The sequence below is a fragment of the Saccoglossus kowalevskii genome, chromosome 22 (assembly GCF_978046115.1).
Source record: "Saccoglossus kowalevskii chromosome 22, keSacKowa6.1, whole genome shotgun sequence".
In the NCBI taxonomy this organism is placed as follows: domain Eukaryota; kingdom Metazoa; phylum Hemichordata; class Enteropneusta; family Harrimaniidae; genus Saccoglossus; species Saccoglossus kowalevskii.
This window is the reverse complement of record NC_140662.1, coordinates 3,799,307-3,818,739: the sequence shown is the minus strand read 5'-3', so window position 1 is coordinate 3,818,739 and position 19,433 is coordinate 3,799,307. Positions and strand designations below refer to the sequence as shown.

Below are 19,433 nucleotides of genomic sequence, written 5' to 3'. Positions count from 1 at the left end.
CGGAACTCGACAATTAAGTGCTTTGGGTGTCTTTTTGAATCGATAATCGGTGTGGTTTGAATTCTAGACCTACCAAACATTGATCTAATGCAGCACTCGTTACGTTACTGGTGGTGATCGATAAAGTACGATTTACAGATAGTTAATTTAAAAACAAAACATTTCCCAGACGCACAATTCGTAGTATAAAACTTGAAACGCCCTGTTGAAATGTCCCCAACAGTACTCTTGTAGGATGGCGAATTGCAGGTTATAATTACGTCAGGATAACACTGCTTTTCCCACAATTCAATACGCTTTCTAATCTATTTTTTAATCACTGGAACAATTACTTAATTGAAGCGTTGTATCGCCTCAGCTTGTACTCATTGGTCTGCACAACAGTCGCCATCTGTGTTCTCATAAGACCCATATCTCGCGCATGCGCGGCTCCACGACCACCGCCCTCTAAATCATTGTAATCTTGCACAACAAGCTCCCCATATTTAAAATCTTAATATTTGTAACAACGAATTGTATTGGTTTACAACAACCTCTGACACGCGCCCATGAATAGAACCAGATTTGTGAAGCGAGGGAACCAGGCTGCAATGCACAACCCAACACATATTTTCATGTATTTTAGCGGTTGTACCTGCTTCGAATTCCTATTCAGATAGTATAACGGAACAAGAAGTGAAACCGTACTTGGCAGAATCTAGTAGGATCAGAATTTCGGTCAATTCAAGTTATCGTTCACTAAAAATACTAGAAATTATACTAGTTTAAGAGAAATGTTTTTCAGCGAAATATGTTGATGGTATCATACCAGAATTGACTTATCATTGTGTATTTTTTTGTGTGTGGATTGGATTCGGCAACGTAACATTGGTGTATTCATGCTGCCATTTCTCTCGTAAAAATACGGTCACGTGATACATTGCATTTCCCGTGAAAATAACTCTTATGTCACTATGAAACTATAAAACTCTATGAAATACTGAAAAATGTTGCTTTCCTTCAACTATTTTGCTCATGTGCATGTGTCGGTGTACGAGAGCTTCACGAACCCACAGCGAACGAGTATATGTTGATGACGTAATTGATCACGTGTTGATGACGTAATGGATCACGTGCACAGGTAACCCACAAAAGCTCAATAGGGTTGGAACAGCAAGTCCAGCTGTTTTGTAATCAATATACTGAGTTTTTTAGTTTAATAATTCAGATTTCGTTGGAGATTTTCCAATATAAGTTACAATATGCACGTCAATGGAGTTTACTAGAGATAAAAAAACAAAACTCCTCGAATACAGGACTATAAACTTACCATGCATTGTTTACAACCATGTTGAATGCCATTTTGTTTTGTTTTTGTAAGTGTCACGTGACATCAAAACCAGCCAATACTAGTAGTGTACACCTGCATCAAGTTACCATGACCACGCACGTACCATTGACGCCGCACTAACATGTAAGTACGTCCATGACATACAATTATAGTAACGACACAAAACAGTTTTGTTATTCTGTAACATGCGTTTATTATATGGGGGGAATGAATGTACTCTTTTAAAATAAAATAAATCGTCCTGCATATAACGCAGAGAGAAAAACATCATCTATGTACACGACCTTTAACCCCGAAATGTACAATTTGTGTGTAAGATAATTGTCATCATTAATGTACAATCCCGTGAATAGCTACGTACAAGGTCATACATCGGCACAAAATAGTAACTTGATCTGTCTCAAGACTGAAGAATACATTAAGTAACAATGAATAAATACTTATGACATTAAGTTGATTAATTGAGTATCGTAATTTTAACTACATGTATTAACAACTAAGTCCCGGTATGTGAAAGCGTAAACTTGTTTCGATCCACCCTGATTTTCAACAGCTGTGAATATACAACAAATATAACCTGTTATTAACTGTCAGTGAGTGTCCGACGCCCCGGTAGGTATTACCGTGGAAACAAATCGGTATAGTTGAAACGCATGTACCTCTGCTACATACTGATACACAATATGAAAATGAAAATTGGTTCGTTGCAATGTGTGCCTAAACGCGAGGACAGAATAAAATAACGGTTTCTTGTACTACTGACTGTGGGACGCTTGTCAACGAATTCTGATCAACGTAGTATGAAAAATATTAATTAATCGTCGAATATCCCAAACATCGTGACGCACACAACCTGTGTAAAAACATTCAAACGCGCTGCGTTAATTGATACTCAGAAAGCCTTACCTGTCCGAATTTGCAAGCCAAGTTTTTGAAAAACGATCCATATATCTCTTGGTTTCCTGAAGGGGAATAGTTTTCCATTCGCCGTTCTCCTTGTATCGTAGATCGTCTTCTTTGTCACCATTGAAGTTTCCTAAAATACCGGTGACCTTTCCAGACAGCTCGGCACTTGCATTGATGTTCACATGACCTTCATAGCCATTCCAGACTACGGAGAAGACATTCGGCCCGAAGTTAACAAGAACAAATTTTTTATGTAGATTTTTCCATTCAATCGAAATGTTCTCGAACGAGGTTGGACGTGTTGATAGCTTGTCAGTCACGTTCTTGCCATCGACCTAGCAAGATAATTAATACACATACATATTCATTACTTACTAGTATGTAAATATTCTGTATGGGCCCTAATTAGTATTAGTATTCTCTACAATAAATATATATAATTGGGGATGTTTTGGATTTTGCAAATAAAATACGATATTTTTTTCTACTTCATTTGCAAATTTCAATTGTTTGTAACAATTTAAACATCAAACTTTAACGGAAGTAGAAGAACTTAAAGCGGGAGGCTCGTCACCTGCACACGCGCGGGAATTGAGTCCCAAGCGATGATAACAACACACGCTAAGAACGCAAAGGCTCATGGGTAGACGCTTGTTTGTAAACAATGACACGCTATTGCGACTCCCCACTTTAACAGAACATTTATAAGCTTGGAGGGATGCATGCATATTTCTGGACACACTGTTCCTATTTCGACGATTACCTTGATTATATTCCCTTCTTGAAGCTGCACGTGTTGACCGTTAAAATCAACGGCAACATGTCCGATGAAGTACGCCTTTTTCCCTAGTATTGAACCACCCACGTGGCGTGAGACCACGCGGAAGCTGGGTTCCTCAACGTCTTCTTGAAACATGATATACTCACACGCATCACCCTCGAACCTGAACCTGAATCCATCGCCAGTTTCCATTATTGGGTCACCAAATCCACCAGCGCCTGTACGCCGATTTTAATTTTATAAGTAGCACATTCATACATATTTATTTCATGAACGAACAAATAATGATCACGTGCGTTGAAAAATATTTAAGTTGACCGCATCGATTACTTACTGCACACATACCATATTTTATTTAATCACACACGACAAAAGCTAATACAATTTCAATCTCATTACATGAGAATTGTTTATGCATTCCAATTAAAACGTATATAAAATATTTATCTTATTGTCAATGTGAAAAAAATGAATGTAAGTATGTATAACTATCCTGTTGTCTTTAGAACAATGTCGCATGGCTACTCACCACCTCCATCACCTACATCAAAAAAATAAAACGGAAAAACGCGTTTTAATATTTTGCACTATGTTTTCCGGACATAACATGGATATACAGCGATTAACAAATCCGAATTCACATTTAGTCCGACTTATTTTCAAAGTTTAACAAGAACAATATTGTCGATCATTGGAACGAGAAAACAAACGTGAACAATTCACTCACCGTGGCCTAGATTCTCTGGAACAGTAAGCCCTGGAATATAATTCACAATTATACATAATAAAATAAATGACACTGTAATATATAGTTCAAATATGATGTTTTCATAGGATAACGACTATGTATGATTGTTTTGGATTGTCTCTTCATAAAATATGTAATTGCGTGCCAGCTGGGGGTAGGTGTACTAACTATACGTCGTTGGGAAATCTACGCCAGCGTCTGTGGTATTTTCGCCTACCTCCAAGGGATTCTCCAAATGGTGCCAAATCATCTGCAAGATTGGGAAAGGGAAGATCAATTAATCAATAAATGCAGTTAGTTAACTTTTACTTCAATACGCAAACACAAATCCCGAAACAGGGCAAACTGTATAATAATATATCGTTCTATCGTATACACTTATTCAATGCTTTACCTTTAACTGCTGCGCCCTCTCCAGGAGGTCCTGCCATAAAAAGTCGACAGAATTAAAAGTTAGTTGAAGCTCAGACAGCTTGCACCAGCTCATGACACATATTCACAATTACATACAGTGTGTAATCCGTGCGTGCACGAAAAGATTTAGCCCCATAAAGACTGCGAATTGTAAGGCGATGGCCTAATAATCCTGTTATAGTCTTTTCTTTGAATCATTATGTATGTTTCAATTCACTTCAAAATGTTTTGAATATGTGTATATCCTTGAAGCGTAATAATTGAGTACAAAACCAATTGTGCCCGTGAATTGTCCGTTGGACAGCCTGTGCAAAGATATTGTGCACATGTACCTATGGTACAATGTTCGTTATAATGATCGCTACTTAAAGGGGAATTACGTTGAAACACATGTTATGATTTATATGTGGGATATATTTAATCTCCCCCATTACCAGCATATACATTTGTATAAGCAGAGATTTGACCCAACTTTGGGAATCATCAATTCATGTGTATTCTACTGCAAGTGTTAAATGTGCACCATGCCAAGCTCACCTGTTCCAGTGGCCTCGGCAGCAGTTTCGGGAGGATCTGAAAATATGCAGGCGGCATTTCAATTGACGTACACTTGTTCTCGTAATGGTATACAGCCAGGGACAGAATAGCATGTTCATTGCATGTACGCTGCGAACCTGTTTGAACGCGTGCATGAAAAAATACACGTTATCAGTACTGACTTTCGGTTATTTACCGCCACGTCTCATTTACGCGGCAGCGCTCTTGAATGCCACGCAAAACACCCTTGGTTCGCGAACCTTAGAAGTGTTTATAGAGTACGGGATTGACCACACTATTCTGTCCTCGATTGTATCAATGTCCAATACAACACTGTAACAGTGGATGACGTAATAATGTAATATTGTAACATATTTGATTTAGAAATGTCAAGATTCCTGTGAATACGTTTTGTACAACGATATTATATTCTACGTACATGAGACAGGTTTGCTTAAAATAAAATCACAATCACTTTAATGTGAAGCACATGATCGGTAGCTAGCATACGAGTATCGTATCGAGTGACATATTTAATAATAATTGAAAAACAAAGACAGTTTAAAATGGTCTAGCAATACGTACTCTCTGGATCTATTGCTGGTGTTATTTCCTCTGCGAAAAAAGTAAAATAAAACATACTTATCATTACACTGAAATACATATAGATATATATTGTATAAATGTCACCGAGGTGTACACACACGCATATGACAAATAATGCATCTGACTCACCTCCATTCACTTCAACAGGGTCCGGGTTGTAGTCTGCAAAGCAGAAATATAAGAATTAATATAACTTGTAAACGTAAATTGATTTGGTCGTAGACGGGAATTTATAAGTCGGGAAACCACAGAGGCAAAGGCCTGACTAGCGTTCCACAAGCACATACATTATGAATATATAGTATACTTACACCCTTCTCCAGGAATGCCTATGTAAAGATACATAAAAGAAGTTATTGTAATTTACATACAATAGTCTACCGATTGACCATAGTTGCAAATGGCCGCCGAGGTCTCGTTGATATTCATTCCAGACGAGATCTCAACGAGAATTTGCCTTTATGGTATATTGGATAAAATGTTATTCTATTTTTCGCTACTTTCCGACCATAGTGATAGTAACAAAACAATCGACTTCATTCTGTAATGATTGGTTGAACACGACCAATTAAATTATAAGAGTATCGCCACTCACGTCTTGGTTTACAACACTCGCGTGTTTCTGGCCACCCTTCACAGAAGGCAGAGTCATCAAGGGCTACCATAGACTCCTGGCATTTGGGGTAACAAAATGCTCCAAAATGCGACGTTGAACACAGGTCTGTAAAATAACGACAATTAGACCAGTTGCTTATAAGCTCATGCCTTGTTTGGAAATAGTGTGGTGTCAGTAGTAATGGCTAGTGGAGCCCACCTAAAAAATTAGCATACCAATAAAAACAACCCTGAATAACCTATTGAATAATAACTTAGGTATATACGATATATTGTACGATCCGGAGGCGAACACATTGTCGACTGTATACTACTATCTACTCTACGTTCATTATAGTACTATTGGGAGGGGGTGATTATTGTTATAATAATTATGGAACGCGAATATGCACGCGCATGTTGTTCTGCCAAGTCACGTAGATGATCTGAGTAGATCAAATTGCATTGATGTAAACAGACCACGCGTTATTCATAAAAGAAATATGTATATAACAACTTACCCGTTGATGGATGGCAGCAAAAGCACTCTTTAGGACAGAGTAGTTTATTCATAGCTAAATTTTCGCCCTCTTCACATGAGGATTTGCACATACCACCGATTAGTGAACACTCTGGGGTAACAGCTTTTATGAATGTAAATTAAATCAGAAAAAAATATAGTAAAGCATGGAAATAGAAATTGAAATGACAGCCACGAGACAGAAGTCCGTCATTAAATCATTTTTAATACCAGTGCCACTGATCATGGGAAATTGAGCTGTCTGGCTGAATGACTGATGATGGAAAATCATATTAAAACGCATTATATGGCTTTGCGAGACTAGTTGGTCTTCACTGGTCGAATAAAAGTAAAATACTCACAGATTAGTATAGTAACAAAGCAAACAACTATTGTTTAAATTGGAATGAACAAGATAAACACGAATATTCACCAACTAGTGGTTATGAAACAAATACTACGTGGTATAAACCTGCAGAATTATGTCACGGGACCCACTACCTGCTTTCAATTAAAAACAGAACAGTTTTCATAAATAACAGTCTCACCTGAGGCTGCGCATTTGTCGATTGCTGCAACAAAACAAATTGCATTTTGTAGAATAATTAATTAATATTATACGTTTATGATTTGTTGTATTTGTATTTTTTGTGCACGTACGTGATGTTCGTCTCTATAACGCCAGCAATTTGTATGCAGTTCCTGGGCACTGGGCTTTGTTAATCATGCGACTAACATTGTGTCATACTTCGCTACAATCAGATATATCTCTATTTTTTCGAAAGATTGCTAATTCAGATATATCATTTTTTACGAGAGATTGCTAATTGTGGAGGGCCAGTACCACAACGCGATATGCTATGAAAGAGGAGAAAACATACTTGGATTCCGGAACCCGCACACACGTGACACCGAAACATACATATAGGCTACACTTTCAATATCACTGAAACTGACATGTGAACACTGTTTATTAAAAACGAAATATGGTACTCACGTGTACAGGTAAATCCATCGCCCTCATATCCATCACGACAAACACAAGTATAAACACCGTCCACGGGTACACATGCAGAGTTTTCATCACATTGAATATCGGTACAATTACTTCCATCCTCTGTGCAGATACATGTATGGGTGCAGCTGGAGTCGGTCCATGTCTCATCTCTCTAAAACGACATAATGGCCACCAATGTATTAGTCGTTTCTGACAGCTTACATTTTATACGCGCGGCGTCGTGTTCGACATCAATCCCACACAAAGTACACGCCCCGGGGGGGGGGGCAGTTGATACATAGCTGGGTAGGGAGCTGCCCCTGAGTGCTCAAAAGTGTGACCATTTTTATACCTGGATAGTGGCAAAATCTGTACCCATATTTATACCAAATTACTATTTCTGTCATCACTGTTTATTCCAAATAAAACAGTTACCGTATTGCTCTATTAAAAGAGCATCTCCAATAGAAGCACATGTAAGCCAATTCACTGAGGAATGTGCGCCCTCTTCTAATTCGTGTTAAATCTCCGTTTAAATGCTTGTTTGATTTCCAGGTTGATGTGTATATGGATCTGAGGCCGGGATCTAAGTTGGAGATATTCGCTCATATTACTGATATTTATACCTATCTAGACCAGAAATAAGACCGATGCTTATACCTTAAATCCAAAAAAAGAGACCAATTACAGGGACACGTCCCCATTAGGCAAGTTCTATGTATTGCCTCCGGGAGTACACAAAGGTGTAAAACTTGAATACGTTAAAATTCGAAAACGTGCTGCGCAACAAACACCGCCATTCAAATACAGAACAGTCTTGTTCATCTTATATTATTGATATTTGATTTTCAGAAAGAATAATTTAGTGTGCCATCCCTGTCGTTAGCGACCGCTGTCAACAATAGACTTGTACAACGTGAATTGGTTAAAAGAAGTTAGTTGACAGCTTCGAAATTTATTTACGCGATTACAAATAATGTTTTTGAAATTTTTACTATATTTTAAATGCCGTCATTACTTTCCGGCGGCAGGTCACGGCGGTTCTGTCCAAGCCTTCTATATGGCAGTACTGGTCCAGAAACACTAGTACTTTTCCACTTTTTAATCCCGCATGAAGAATTGGAATGTTTTAGTTGCATTACAACAGTGAGTGCGCCTGAGTGAGTGCACAATGTTATAAGCTAAAACTAACCACGCGATATATGTTATCGGCTCCAAAGCAACCACACTCAGTAGAAGGAACACACTCATATCCGCTGCGAACATATCCCTCTATGCATAAACACATCTCCATATTCTTGTCGGGACAGGACTCAGCAGCTGTCGGCTCAGCACAGGTATTCTCACAGGGAGGTGCACTGGGGTTGTATACACTGTTGTTTGGGCATTCGAGCGCTACAAGAAAGAGACCACGTTACCTAATGAAATGCTGTAAATTATATGCAATTTCAGCTCCAACAAAATTCAAGTTCGAGTTGCAAGTTTAGATTGAACATATGCCGAAAAACTGCAAATCGATATATTCTTTCAAAATGTCCAATAGTATACTATTTATTTATGAACAGTTCCTGGCATTGCGTAAAGTTGGAGGGAGTCCAACTATTGCATAGTCAAATCAAAATAACATATGCTTTGAATATTTTACTTTGAATACAATTGCGACGATGCTGCTAAGGTAGTGTATATACCTAACTTCCTGAACGCTAATATTCACGCGAAAAAGTATATGTATATATATATATATATATATTTGATAGTTTCTTTGTTCGTTTAAGACAAAGTTTGTTATATGCTATACGTTTTGCTGAGAACTGTTTGAACAATATTGAGTGAAGGTTTTCTTCTGTCTTTAGCGTTCACTGGGATAAACAGGTTCAGGTGAGTATGACGGGGATACTTTTTTCTTATATATATGTATTATAATATTGTATATATATTTCAGCAAAATAACATCAATACAACTTACGACAAAATGTGGCAGATCGGAAGGTCTCAATCTCGATTTCATTATATAGACATTCGTCATAGAAGGAACCAATGCTTTGACATAGCGTATCGTCTCCGCCAATGTAACACATGTCATAGATACAGTTTTGCAGGAATTCGTCAACAACTTCCTGACCAAGGCCGTTGATGCAGTTGGCGAAGTGACCCGAGGTGTCTCCTATCTTGCCACACTTATCGTTCTCACCGTAAAGAGCCACGCGTTCTGGTATACATTCATCAACTTCCTGATCGGTATCCGGACAGCTACGGTCATGGAAAAAAATGGCAAAAGCTCCGACTAAATGAAAATAACTTAAATCTGTCAATAAATCTGACTGGCGAGATATCCTCTATAACTCATGGCCATACCATATGTGTAAAGTTAATATTCTATATATGTAATATAATTTCATAATTGTGAAAACATATGACGGTTCATTATGAGCGATGGCTATATTCCTGTTGATATGGGACATTGCCATTCGGTATAAGACGGTTCATTTCTATTTTCCCCGAGTCCGTAGTATTAGGGAAATGTGTGTACAATAAGTGTATATAACCAACGCCACACATGTGCTGCATTTATGTTAAAACACATGTATTCACTCAAAAGTGAAAATACATCAATTCAGTTGCATGCCGATCAATACTTTCTTGTTTCACGGAAACACGTAACACAAGGTTATATAGCTGATTTGTGTACCCGGGCAGCTTTCTCGTCTACATCATGTAAGATTTCAGTTTACTGAAACGCGCCCACGGTAATTTCTCATGAATCCATATCACAATACGATGGTTTACACCTCTCGTATATTGATCTGGGTGAACTAGTACTCACAAGGAACACAAACATTACTAACATTGACGCTCACGCAGATGGATGCTTACTTAACTTTACGCGACCAGGACTGGCTAATCACATCGCATAATTAGTATACTCGAATTAGTTTGCATATCTTAAATCATAGTTACTTACCTTGTACCCGATTTCCAACTGTTCCCATACATATTTGAAGTTGAGGTGAGGCTACCGTCCGGGGCGAAGTAGTCATTGTCGGGATTGCCATCACAGTTTCCACACATGCCTCCGATGTTGTTCCGGTACTCTGGTGGTGCTCTCATTTCCGTGCGGCTCACGAAGTCCCAAGTCATCCAAAATCCAAACACTGTTTGAAGCATTATCTTTTTCCCAACTGAAGTCAGCAGTATACCTTCTTCGGGATTTGACGGTGGTGAAACATTGACTCCATTGAGCTGTGGATAAACCCAGACACTACTTTCAATATCCATAGAACGGGAATAGTCGCCAAGTTCGCGAGCGAGATTGCTACGCGAATTGTTTTTATGTCACCCGAAATGTGTTTCATCTCTCCTGTGATTGTATCAATTGTTCCAATCAGGAAAACAGTGGACGAGACCGCGGGCGAATGAAACATTATTTGGAAGACTAAAATACGACTCCTGGCTCTCTCTTGCTTTCAACGCGGCCTCGGCGTGTATATACAAAATGCCCAAAGATGAGGGATTATATAATATGTAATCGATCATCATGATCATGAAGTCACACTGATGTCGTTCCAGGCCAGCTCAATAGTTTCTAACTGACAAATGCCAAAATCAACTAAAACAGAATTATTGGTGGGGGGGGGGGGGTGGCAATATAAAATGCTAAGAATCATTAGGATTTGTGGATAATACTTCGGAGTACATTTGGAGTACGATACCTCGGGCTATTGGACAGCTGATTGAAAGAAAACAATATAAACAAATCAGTGCAGGAAAAAAACACAGAGCAGGACACAGCCATAAATGTATTCGCAAAATGTTATTATAGTTCCAAGTTGATTGGTGTGTAGTAAACGCAATGATTTTATATTTCCCAAAAGCAGAGGAAAATGTGTTTTGTCGCTTTTTATAACCCTTTATGTGGTGCGCCATTTTGGTAAGCATGTCAATATTATGTAATTGGCAGGAAAGAGTGCTTGTGAGGAGATAAGATAAGACTCGTGATCTCGGAGTTTTTGATTACATGTAAGACATAAAATTAGCTAATTAAAACCAACTTTGAACAGAAACCTCCATACAGATGTCATGAGAAAATCCATTATTTGCTGCATTTGAGTTTAGCACTTTTAGGTCGCCTGTGTATGTCGAGCCAAAACGTTGGACATTAACAAGATGTGTATAATTCGCACTCTCTTCAATTATATATTTGGTCGGATCAGATATATTGTGAGATGTTTATTATACCGCCTCCACAAAACGAGTATAACGGGTTTATTGTAGATAGGATAAAAGCCAAACGGATTGTTGAAAAGTGTGGTGAGGTATGGTAGAAAAACGTGTTGTGTGGCGTGGTGAGGTATGGTATAGCATGGTGGGGTCATGGGAAGTATGGTGTGATGTAATGCTGTGTGGAAATTCAATGTGGTTCGCTGAGTGTGTGTCTTATGGTTTTGTGGAGTGGTGATGTGTGCGGTATGGTATGTGGTCGGCATGATGAGGCTTGGTAGTTTGGTGTGCGTGGTGGTATGTGTGGTGCGATATATTTGATTGTATATGTAATATATTTTGTGAACTCACGTGCACGACGTTGTCCCTGGAGAAACTGAAAGTATAGCTCTGAGTGAAGCTTGGGTGAAATATTTCCACGGTAATATGCTCCTGTAATGTCACCATCTTCTTCTTTTTCGGGTCATACGAGTTTTTAGCCATTACTTTGAAATATGGTTGATCAGGGTGTAAGTTGTCAAGAAAAGTTATGTACGTGCAGTTTCCTTGAAAGTCATGTTTTTTCCCATCGCAGGTCATGTAGTGAGGGTCACCGCTTACCATACACTTGCATCCGCCTGGAAATAAAATACACCGGCTTTTTACTTTTTTTTCATAGTATGCTGATATATGCGTACGTTCTGTCGTGTTCATTGTAAGCTTTAATCGGGATGTCAACATACTCAGGAGATGGATATTGCATATTATAAAATAACGTTTTATCATTTTTATGAAAACAAATTACCTGATTCCATTGCGTATCTATTTTGTGGCGTGTTTCCTATAGCGAAAAAAATGAAACACACAAAAATATGAAGTTAATAATACCTTAATTGAATCTAACTTTAAACTGTTTAGATTTCCTGCTGGGGCTATCATGTTACTACACCACTATGGCATTACAATGGGGCACCAGTCGGCAAATGACTGAACCGTGACCACGCGTTTTTAGTCACTATTCCGACAAGTCCCGACAGCGACTCACATTGGGTATTTGAGCCAGCCGATTTCGGAGCGTGAAGCGGCGTTTGAACAAATATAAAATCAAATCTGTGGAAGAATTTCTATATTTAATCATCAACAACACTCCATAAACGTGCATGTAACACTCACCTCTCTCACAGATGAATCCTTGATAATGACCTCGACATTTCAAGTTAACAAGATAATAGTCATCATCGGGGGACATGCTTCCGCAATTGCGATTTCTTTTACTAGTAGGTTTCCCATGAACCCAGTACTTGTTTTTAATTTTTTCCCCAGTGACCCACCGCCACTTGTGGCGTTGGTTTATAGCTCCTGTCCAGTAACTTAATCCGTCAAGATTGGGATCCATTTTTATGGTATCTTTCAAGAAATCGAATTCTTCATCCGAGGAGAACGAGACCAATTCGCCACCATAATTTTCACACAAACCTTTAGTGACATCGCCCAATACCTTTTCCGTGGAAAAAAGGTAACACTTGTCACGGAAAAAAAATTCGTTTTCCCCACATGCTGTAAATTGAGTGACACAAATATGAAATAGAATACGATTAGTTTGTAACATGCAACACTTATAAACGAGTAATTGGAGAGCCGTTACAAATATATACTCATTATTTGCATTATGTGATTTACCGATGAACTGGTTTCATATTTTAATCTTGCGATTCTTTTGTTATATTAGAAATATCATAATATTTCATAAGAATTGTAATTCTTCCAGCGCATTTAATTAGGATGCATTTACAGACAACCGATCATATATACATCACAACGCTGGATTCGAAATCGTGATTACGCCACGCGCCGCGCCACACCATTTTAAGCAGACATGCGTCTGACCACGCAGCAAATGTCATGTAATAAGCATGGGCCCATGGCCACTTACACTAGCCGACTTTCGAACGAGCAACGTACAGTATATAAATATACAGATATAAACCTTGTTTATACGCTTCATTACGAACCCGGACAGTTAATGATTATTCTTCGGGACAGCTATGTTCTCCAGAGAAGACAATCACCTTTTGACATATACGTTTTTAATAAATTGATCAAATAACAAAAGTGATAACTTCATGAAAATGTGCACACATTTCATTGAGTTAATATATATGAAGGAATGAATGCGAAATTTACAGTTATAACACTAGTTTTATTTTTTTTATAAAAATTAAACTTTATCATCGATGCGATTGACAAAACCCATTTCACCAAATATTTGTTCATCATTTAATATACTGCATAAATATTTAATTGCAATATTGTTCACATTTTTATAATTTTACAATATGCTTATAAACATCACGAACACGATTCTTCCCATTTTTGACAATGGTGTGCGGAACATTTACCATAACAAGTTGTCATACGTAGTTACATGATTCGTATAAAAGAGTAATTTAACAGTGACAGCATGTTTATAATGAATAACCCTTTCTCGTATGACTGTGTTTAATCTTCCATTTGCGAAAGCTCGCGCTTTCAATTTTTATAGAATTAGTGCAACAGATGTTGTCAAACAAGAAAAAAAAGTTTGACATTTTTGACCGCACATTCAAATAATCAGTGGGTAATTATAATCCTTTGTTGGATTGGCAAGGATTCAGCGGCTGTTGCCATTTTGTTGAATGCGCTCTTATACGTGGTAGGATATACTGTTCAAACATATAGACTGCATCGGAATACTAGAAAACGATATAACCGATTTGTGATTGTGTGTGTAAGTGTGTGTGTGCTGGAATGAGTGGATTCATTGTTAAGTCACTTGTTAGATAACAAGTTGCGAGTAAGTTGTGGCCAAGTGTGTCAACTGTGACGCCAATGCGTTTATGCTTGCACGGCTAGAACCCGTTATTTCTCCCACAGTAGTAAGTGACTATCGCATGTACTACATGTATTCGACGTTTGAGTTATTACCGAGCGATGCGCAATGTTATTATCAAAATAATTTTAAAAATTTAGTCTCGAATCACTATTGAGCAAGTTACCTTTTCCTCGAAAAAAACACGCTGTTCTAGTAATTTAGTGAAAAATATGTTTCCAGCTTGACTTTTTGTTTTTGATAAAAAAAAAAAAATAATTATCGTTTTGGCAATAAATAAGAAAAAATATGTTGTCCGATTATAGACAGCTGCAAATCGTGTAACGTAATATAACAGATTTTAATGAGGTGAAATTAGACAGAAAGTGAATACATATTAAATATCAAAGGAATAGCAATAATAGCTTACAAGACAGTGACGTCATGATCCTGTGCACTCACAAGTCAACTGTCAGCAGAGCTAACATTATAAAAATCCAATACGCAATTATTTTCAGTTTATCCGGTAACATGTCATTGTATCACATTCATGTAATTGGACATGACTCAATCCGATTTAGACAATATCCTAGTTTGGTTTTAATTTTTTCTCATTTTTCTTGAATATGTTTTTATTTAATTATTTATTTGTATTATACATGTTCTTTTACTTTATTTTATTTGATTCGAGTTTAATCAACAATGACTATAGAAATCACTTTCAAGCCACAGACACTCATAGCTAGTCTCTTATATTGGCCGACAGCATGCTCATGGGAGAAACAAGGCACGTGAAAAAGAGAGAGTGTTGCATGACGGGAATTTTATTTCGAAGACTACCACCTCAATTAAAAAGTTCGAAACTACCAGGAAAAGTTAGTCAGATACTACGGTCAATTTGTCTATTGCCTTTCATGTCTAAGCTCAAGAATTTCCATATGGGCTCGTGGGAGTAAACTTATAATTAACAAAAAATGCAATGCACAAGAAAAAAAAGATCTAGTTGCGTGACGGGGATTTGTATTTTGAATACAACCATCTCAATCAAAAGTTGACCGGCGGAACTACCAAGAAAAGTTAGTTAGGCACGCCGGTCAATTTTCCAATTGCCTTATAAGGCTAAGCTCGAGAATTTCCATATGGGCTACTGCTACCGTTCCGTTGCTCACTATTGCGACGAGCAGTATAATATTACATTGACTGCTGTATTTTAGTATTTTCACTCGTACCCCAAATTGGTAAATTGAGAGACGCGGACACTTCTTGCAGTTTGGCAAGATATTCGCGTCGGTATTGGTGATAATTTGTTGATTTCTGTCATGTCGATAAATTTTCTGCTCCATCAATGTTGATCTATGATAATTATCACCATTGATCAGTTAGAAGTTCGATTCGCCCCAATAAATTGGTGAGAATTTGGATTCTCGTATTCACCTGCCTTTTAGGTTTTATTTCAAAATTTCACATCACCTCCATGTGTGTCTACAGTTAAAACAACACAAAAAGCGATGTACGCAATAATAATAAAAACAATTATGAAATAATAAATACATATAGTGAAAATAAAATTAACTATATAAAATAAAATTAAATTCATGCCGTACAATACATCGGATTTTAATAAGATTAAACATGACACTGAAATAATAAAAGCGTATAAAGTTAGCTCACGTACGCTATATTACGCAGATAAAGCCATTTTAGAATGTAATGTTTAGTTAATTAATATTGCATTGTAAAAGTATTCTAAATGTTCTAACATTGTAATGTCAATCTCGATATTTATGTAACATATTGATAATGTACTTACGTAAAATACTAACTAGAATCACAACGCAATTAAAACAATATGTCTGGGTGTATATATATACACCCCGGTTGCATGATGCGTATAAGAAAAAAAAACTAAATCTGTGCAAAAGTAAATTAAATTGTGCCTATGTTGAAAAATTGAATAAATTGTAAAATACTAGTTTATGTCGATAGTGCAAAGAAAAAGAGGCCAGAAGCTATTGAACGCGACTGTCAAAATTAGAGATGAGACGTTTGTCGCAGCTGTACAAGAACCGGAGTACTGGGACAGATGCTTTCGTTAAACACCAGCCTACAATGTCGCGTTTTGGTGCACACTAATTTGCACACCGAAAAATAAAAAATCTAAACCTGTGCTAGTTTTAACTTTTGTGCTTTGCATATATACATACAAATTAAATGTACAAGTTGATAGGGCGATTGACATTCGAACTAAGTTTACTAGTGTTGTTGATTCATGGGATTACCTGTTGAGCAACTGAATGTGAAGACGACATAACCAAGTATATCGACAGAATATGTGTAAATTTTGTTAATTTGACACCATTTGTCCGCCGATATCCGCTGGTGTTATGTCTAATCTTTGCTTTTAACCAGAGTCGTCAAAGGTGTTTCAGAATTGGTTGCATGTTAACTCAAATTGACGCTATCATCACGCTGACCGTCTTTGGCAATGAACATTTTTTTCCAGCGATCGTTTATCATTGAGTCTCTTTTCGATATATATATATACAAGAGATGTTGATAGCTGTTTTGATGCACCACATTAAGGGCACATTTTTAAAGACGGCTCAATTTATAATTTATAACAATCGATGTAACACACGCTAATGTCAGAATGAATAGGCAGTAGGGTTATCTCAGAAACTTGCGTCAAATCATGTTCAATCAAAGTTGGATAAGGATAAGACCCTGACATGTGTAGTTTTTTTTGTAGAAACGTGATAATCCATGTGAGATTTTGTACAAAATGCAAGACACTTACACATTAGCCGTTTGGCTGACATGAGTGAACAAGTACATTTTGCGTATTTTTAAATAACTAAAAATGAATACAAATTAGCAGCGTATTAAAATAAAGGAATATAAGCGATCTAATACCAAATAGAGTGATTAAGTTTTTCCACCAACCCAATCTTTGTATAGTCAATGGTTAAATTCATTCCGCAGGGTATTCTCTGGACCTTGGTGTCGATGTATCAAGGTAATGGAATGTTATTTGACACAAATCTTCGGGAATTGAGTAATTAGGTTGATGTCAAAAATGGACGATATGATTACAAACGTGATAGTTTGCAGTTTGAATTTGTTTCTATTCTGGTGGTGTGTATTCTTCAATCTTTAAAACAGCATGGTATAAGGAACTATTATTTTTATAATATTGAAATCACTTTGTATATATTTGCTTGTATAATATTGTGGTGTACCGTTATATATGTGCGGTTAATACAAATATATGAGATAACATATATCTTACCAATATCACTTCGTTTAACTCTCGATGCACCTGAAGAGAAATACACAGGGTAATAATTTTTCATTATAACTGTACATGTTGTACTTTTTGAGAACTTTAATTGAAATTGCATATCAGTAGTACAGAGAGCACTAAAGGAACAATCGGTTATGTAAGGACATTTCGCACACAATTAATGAGAGCACGGATGCAGTTACGTATTATTAAGGATAATATGTTCAAATATGCCGAGTACTTTATACTACAGGTTATAATATCAGCGCGTTATTACGCAGACACGTCCGTGAACTGCAACACCCGCAACAGCAAATCAACAGATTCATCCATCTTCGCAAGTAACTGGTAGCGATTGGAGATTTGCACGTGTGGCAAGTAGGTGTATTATGATTTGAAGCTTGCCATGATATACACCGATATTTTCATAGTCGACACCTTTATGTCGCAGTACGATGCAATTCTCGCGTATTAACGACACTCTCTCACTAAATTACACCTTAATACACATGAATATATCACATACAACACTACGACATGCATGCATAAACACAGTATATTTACGTAAAGTCATCAAGTCCAAACTTACCTTCCCTTATTCCTCTTTTCTGCAAACAAAACAAAATAAAATATCCACTATAATGTGTGTAGGTATTTGTTTATTACATATATAACAGTAAATTCAATGATACACACTGATACCCTGCAATTGATTGTGTAAATATGAACTAAGACAATAAACTGTTCACCAACGTGTACAGATTTTCAACAAACAGCTTTTACCTTGTTTGACGAGCCAGAAACGGCCAGACATGCCACAGCTAGAACTATTAACTTCAGCATGTTTGCATTCACCGGCAATCATTCAATAGTTGTTTTCTTTTCAGTTAACTGGCTGATCGGATTTCCCAAAAAACAGACCACTCGCTGAGAGTAGTTTTTTCAGTGAATGACGCGACGCATACGGTGATTGCGTTGTTTTATTTGAATCATAGGGTCACGTGATGTGATTGGTGATTTTAGTAGTTATTCTTTTATGGAAGGTCTAATCACTGTTTATACATTTAGCAAGTTGCCAACAAAGGGTAGCTCACCCCAGCTGTGGTTGAGTGTTTGTGATAGCATCTACCGCGAGTGACACCTAACTTCACATCGAATTAGCATCACCAAAAGTACACGGGAATGTTACTAGTAATTTATTAATACATAAACACAACGGGAAAGACTTTCCATTTTCGACATTGTGAAATTCTTTTGTTTTTAGGAGAAAAAAAACCCTGAAAAAACTAATTTTTAAAAAATAATTCAGAACTTTACATTAAGAGTAATTAATAACAAAATGTATTCTCTATGCACCCGTAAATAAATGTTACAATTACTGATTACACAATATAAATATAAATATAAATATAAATATAAATATAAATATAAATATAAATATAAATATAAATATAATTTGCTATATTATCTATATTTGTGCCATTTATTTGTCTTGAATCGTGACTGAAAGGAGCTGGATGAAATTACAAACTATGTAGTGTGTTCAACAACTCATGTATGAACAATAACTTCAATTAATATGATTTTACTTGATAATTTTTTTTTCTGCATAAAAACGAAAGAACTTCACAATGTCGAAAACGAAAAGTCTTTATCGCAGTGTTAATACCGA

The 19,433-nt window shown here is 36.9% G+C and overlaps 1 protein-coding gene across 1 annotated transcript; it reads right to left on the bottom strand.

The window, feature by feature from the left end:
- Window positions 1–1,498: 1,498 nt before the first annotated feature.
- Window positions 1,499–18,785, bottom strand: LOC102804700 (mucin-6-like). The gene is made up of 24 exons (XM_085496073.1): window positions 18,545–18,785; window positions 18,351–18,369; window positions 17,768–17,797; window positions 12,804–13,187; window positions 12,436–12,471; window positions 12,003–12,268; window positions 10,396–10,673; window positions 9,400–9,683; window positions 8,626–8,828; window positions 7,434–7,605; window positions 6,985–7,008; window positions 6,438–6,560; window positions 5,918–6,043; window positions 5,634–5,651; window positions 5,452–5,484; window positions 5,302–5,331; window positions 4,717–4,752; window positions 4,160–4,189; window positions 3,983–4,015; window positions 3,745–3,774; window positions 3,547–3,558; window positions 3,000–3,235; window positions 2,237–2,571; window positions 1,499–1,883 (listed from the first exon to the last, which is right to left on the bottom strand). The coding sequence occupies exons 1-24, from the start codon at window positions 18,602–18,604 to the stop codon at window positions 1,877–1,879; spliced, it is 2,805 nt and encodes a 934-aa protein (XP_085352199.1). The 5' UTR covers window positions 18,605–18,785; the 3' UTR covers window positions 1,499–1,876.
- Between the last annotated feature and the right edge of the window lie 648 nt (window positions 18,786–19,433).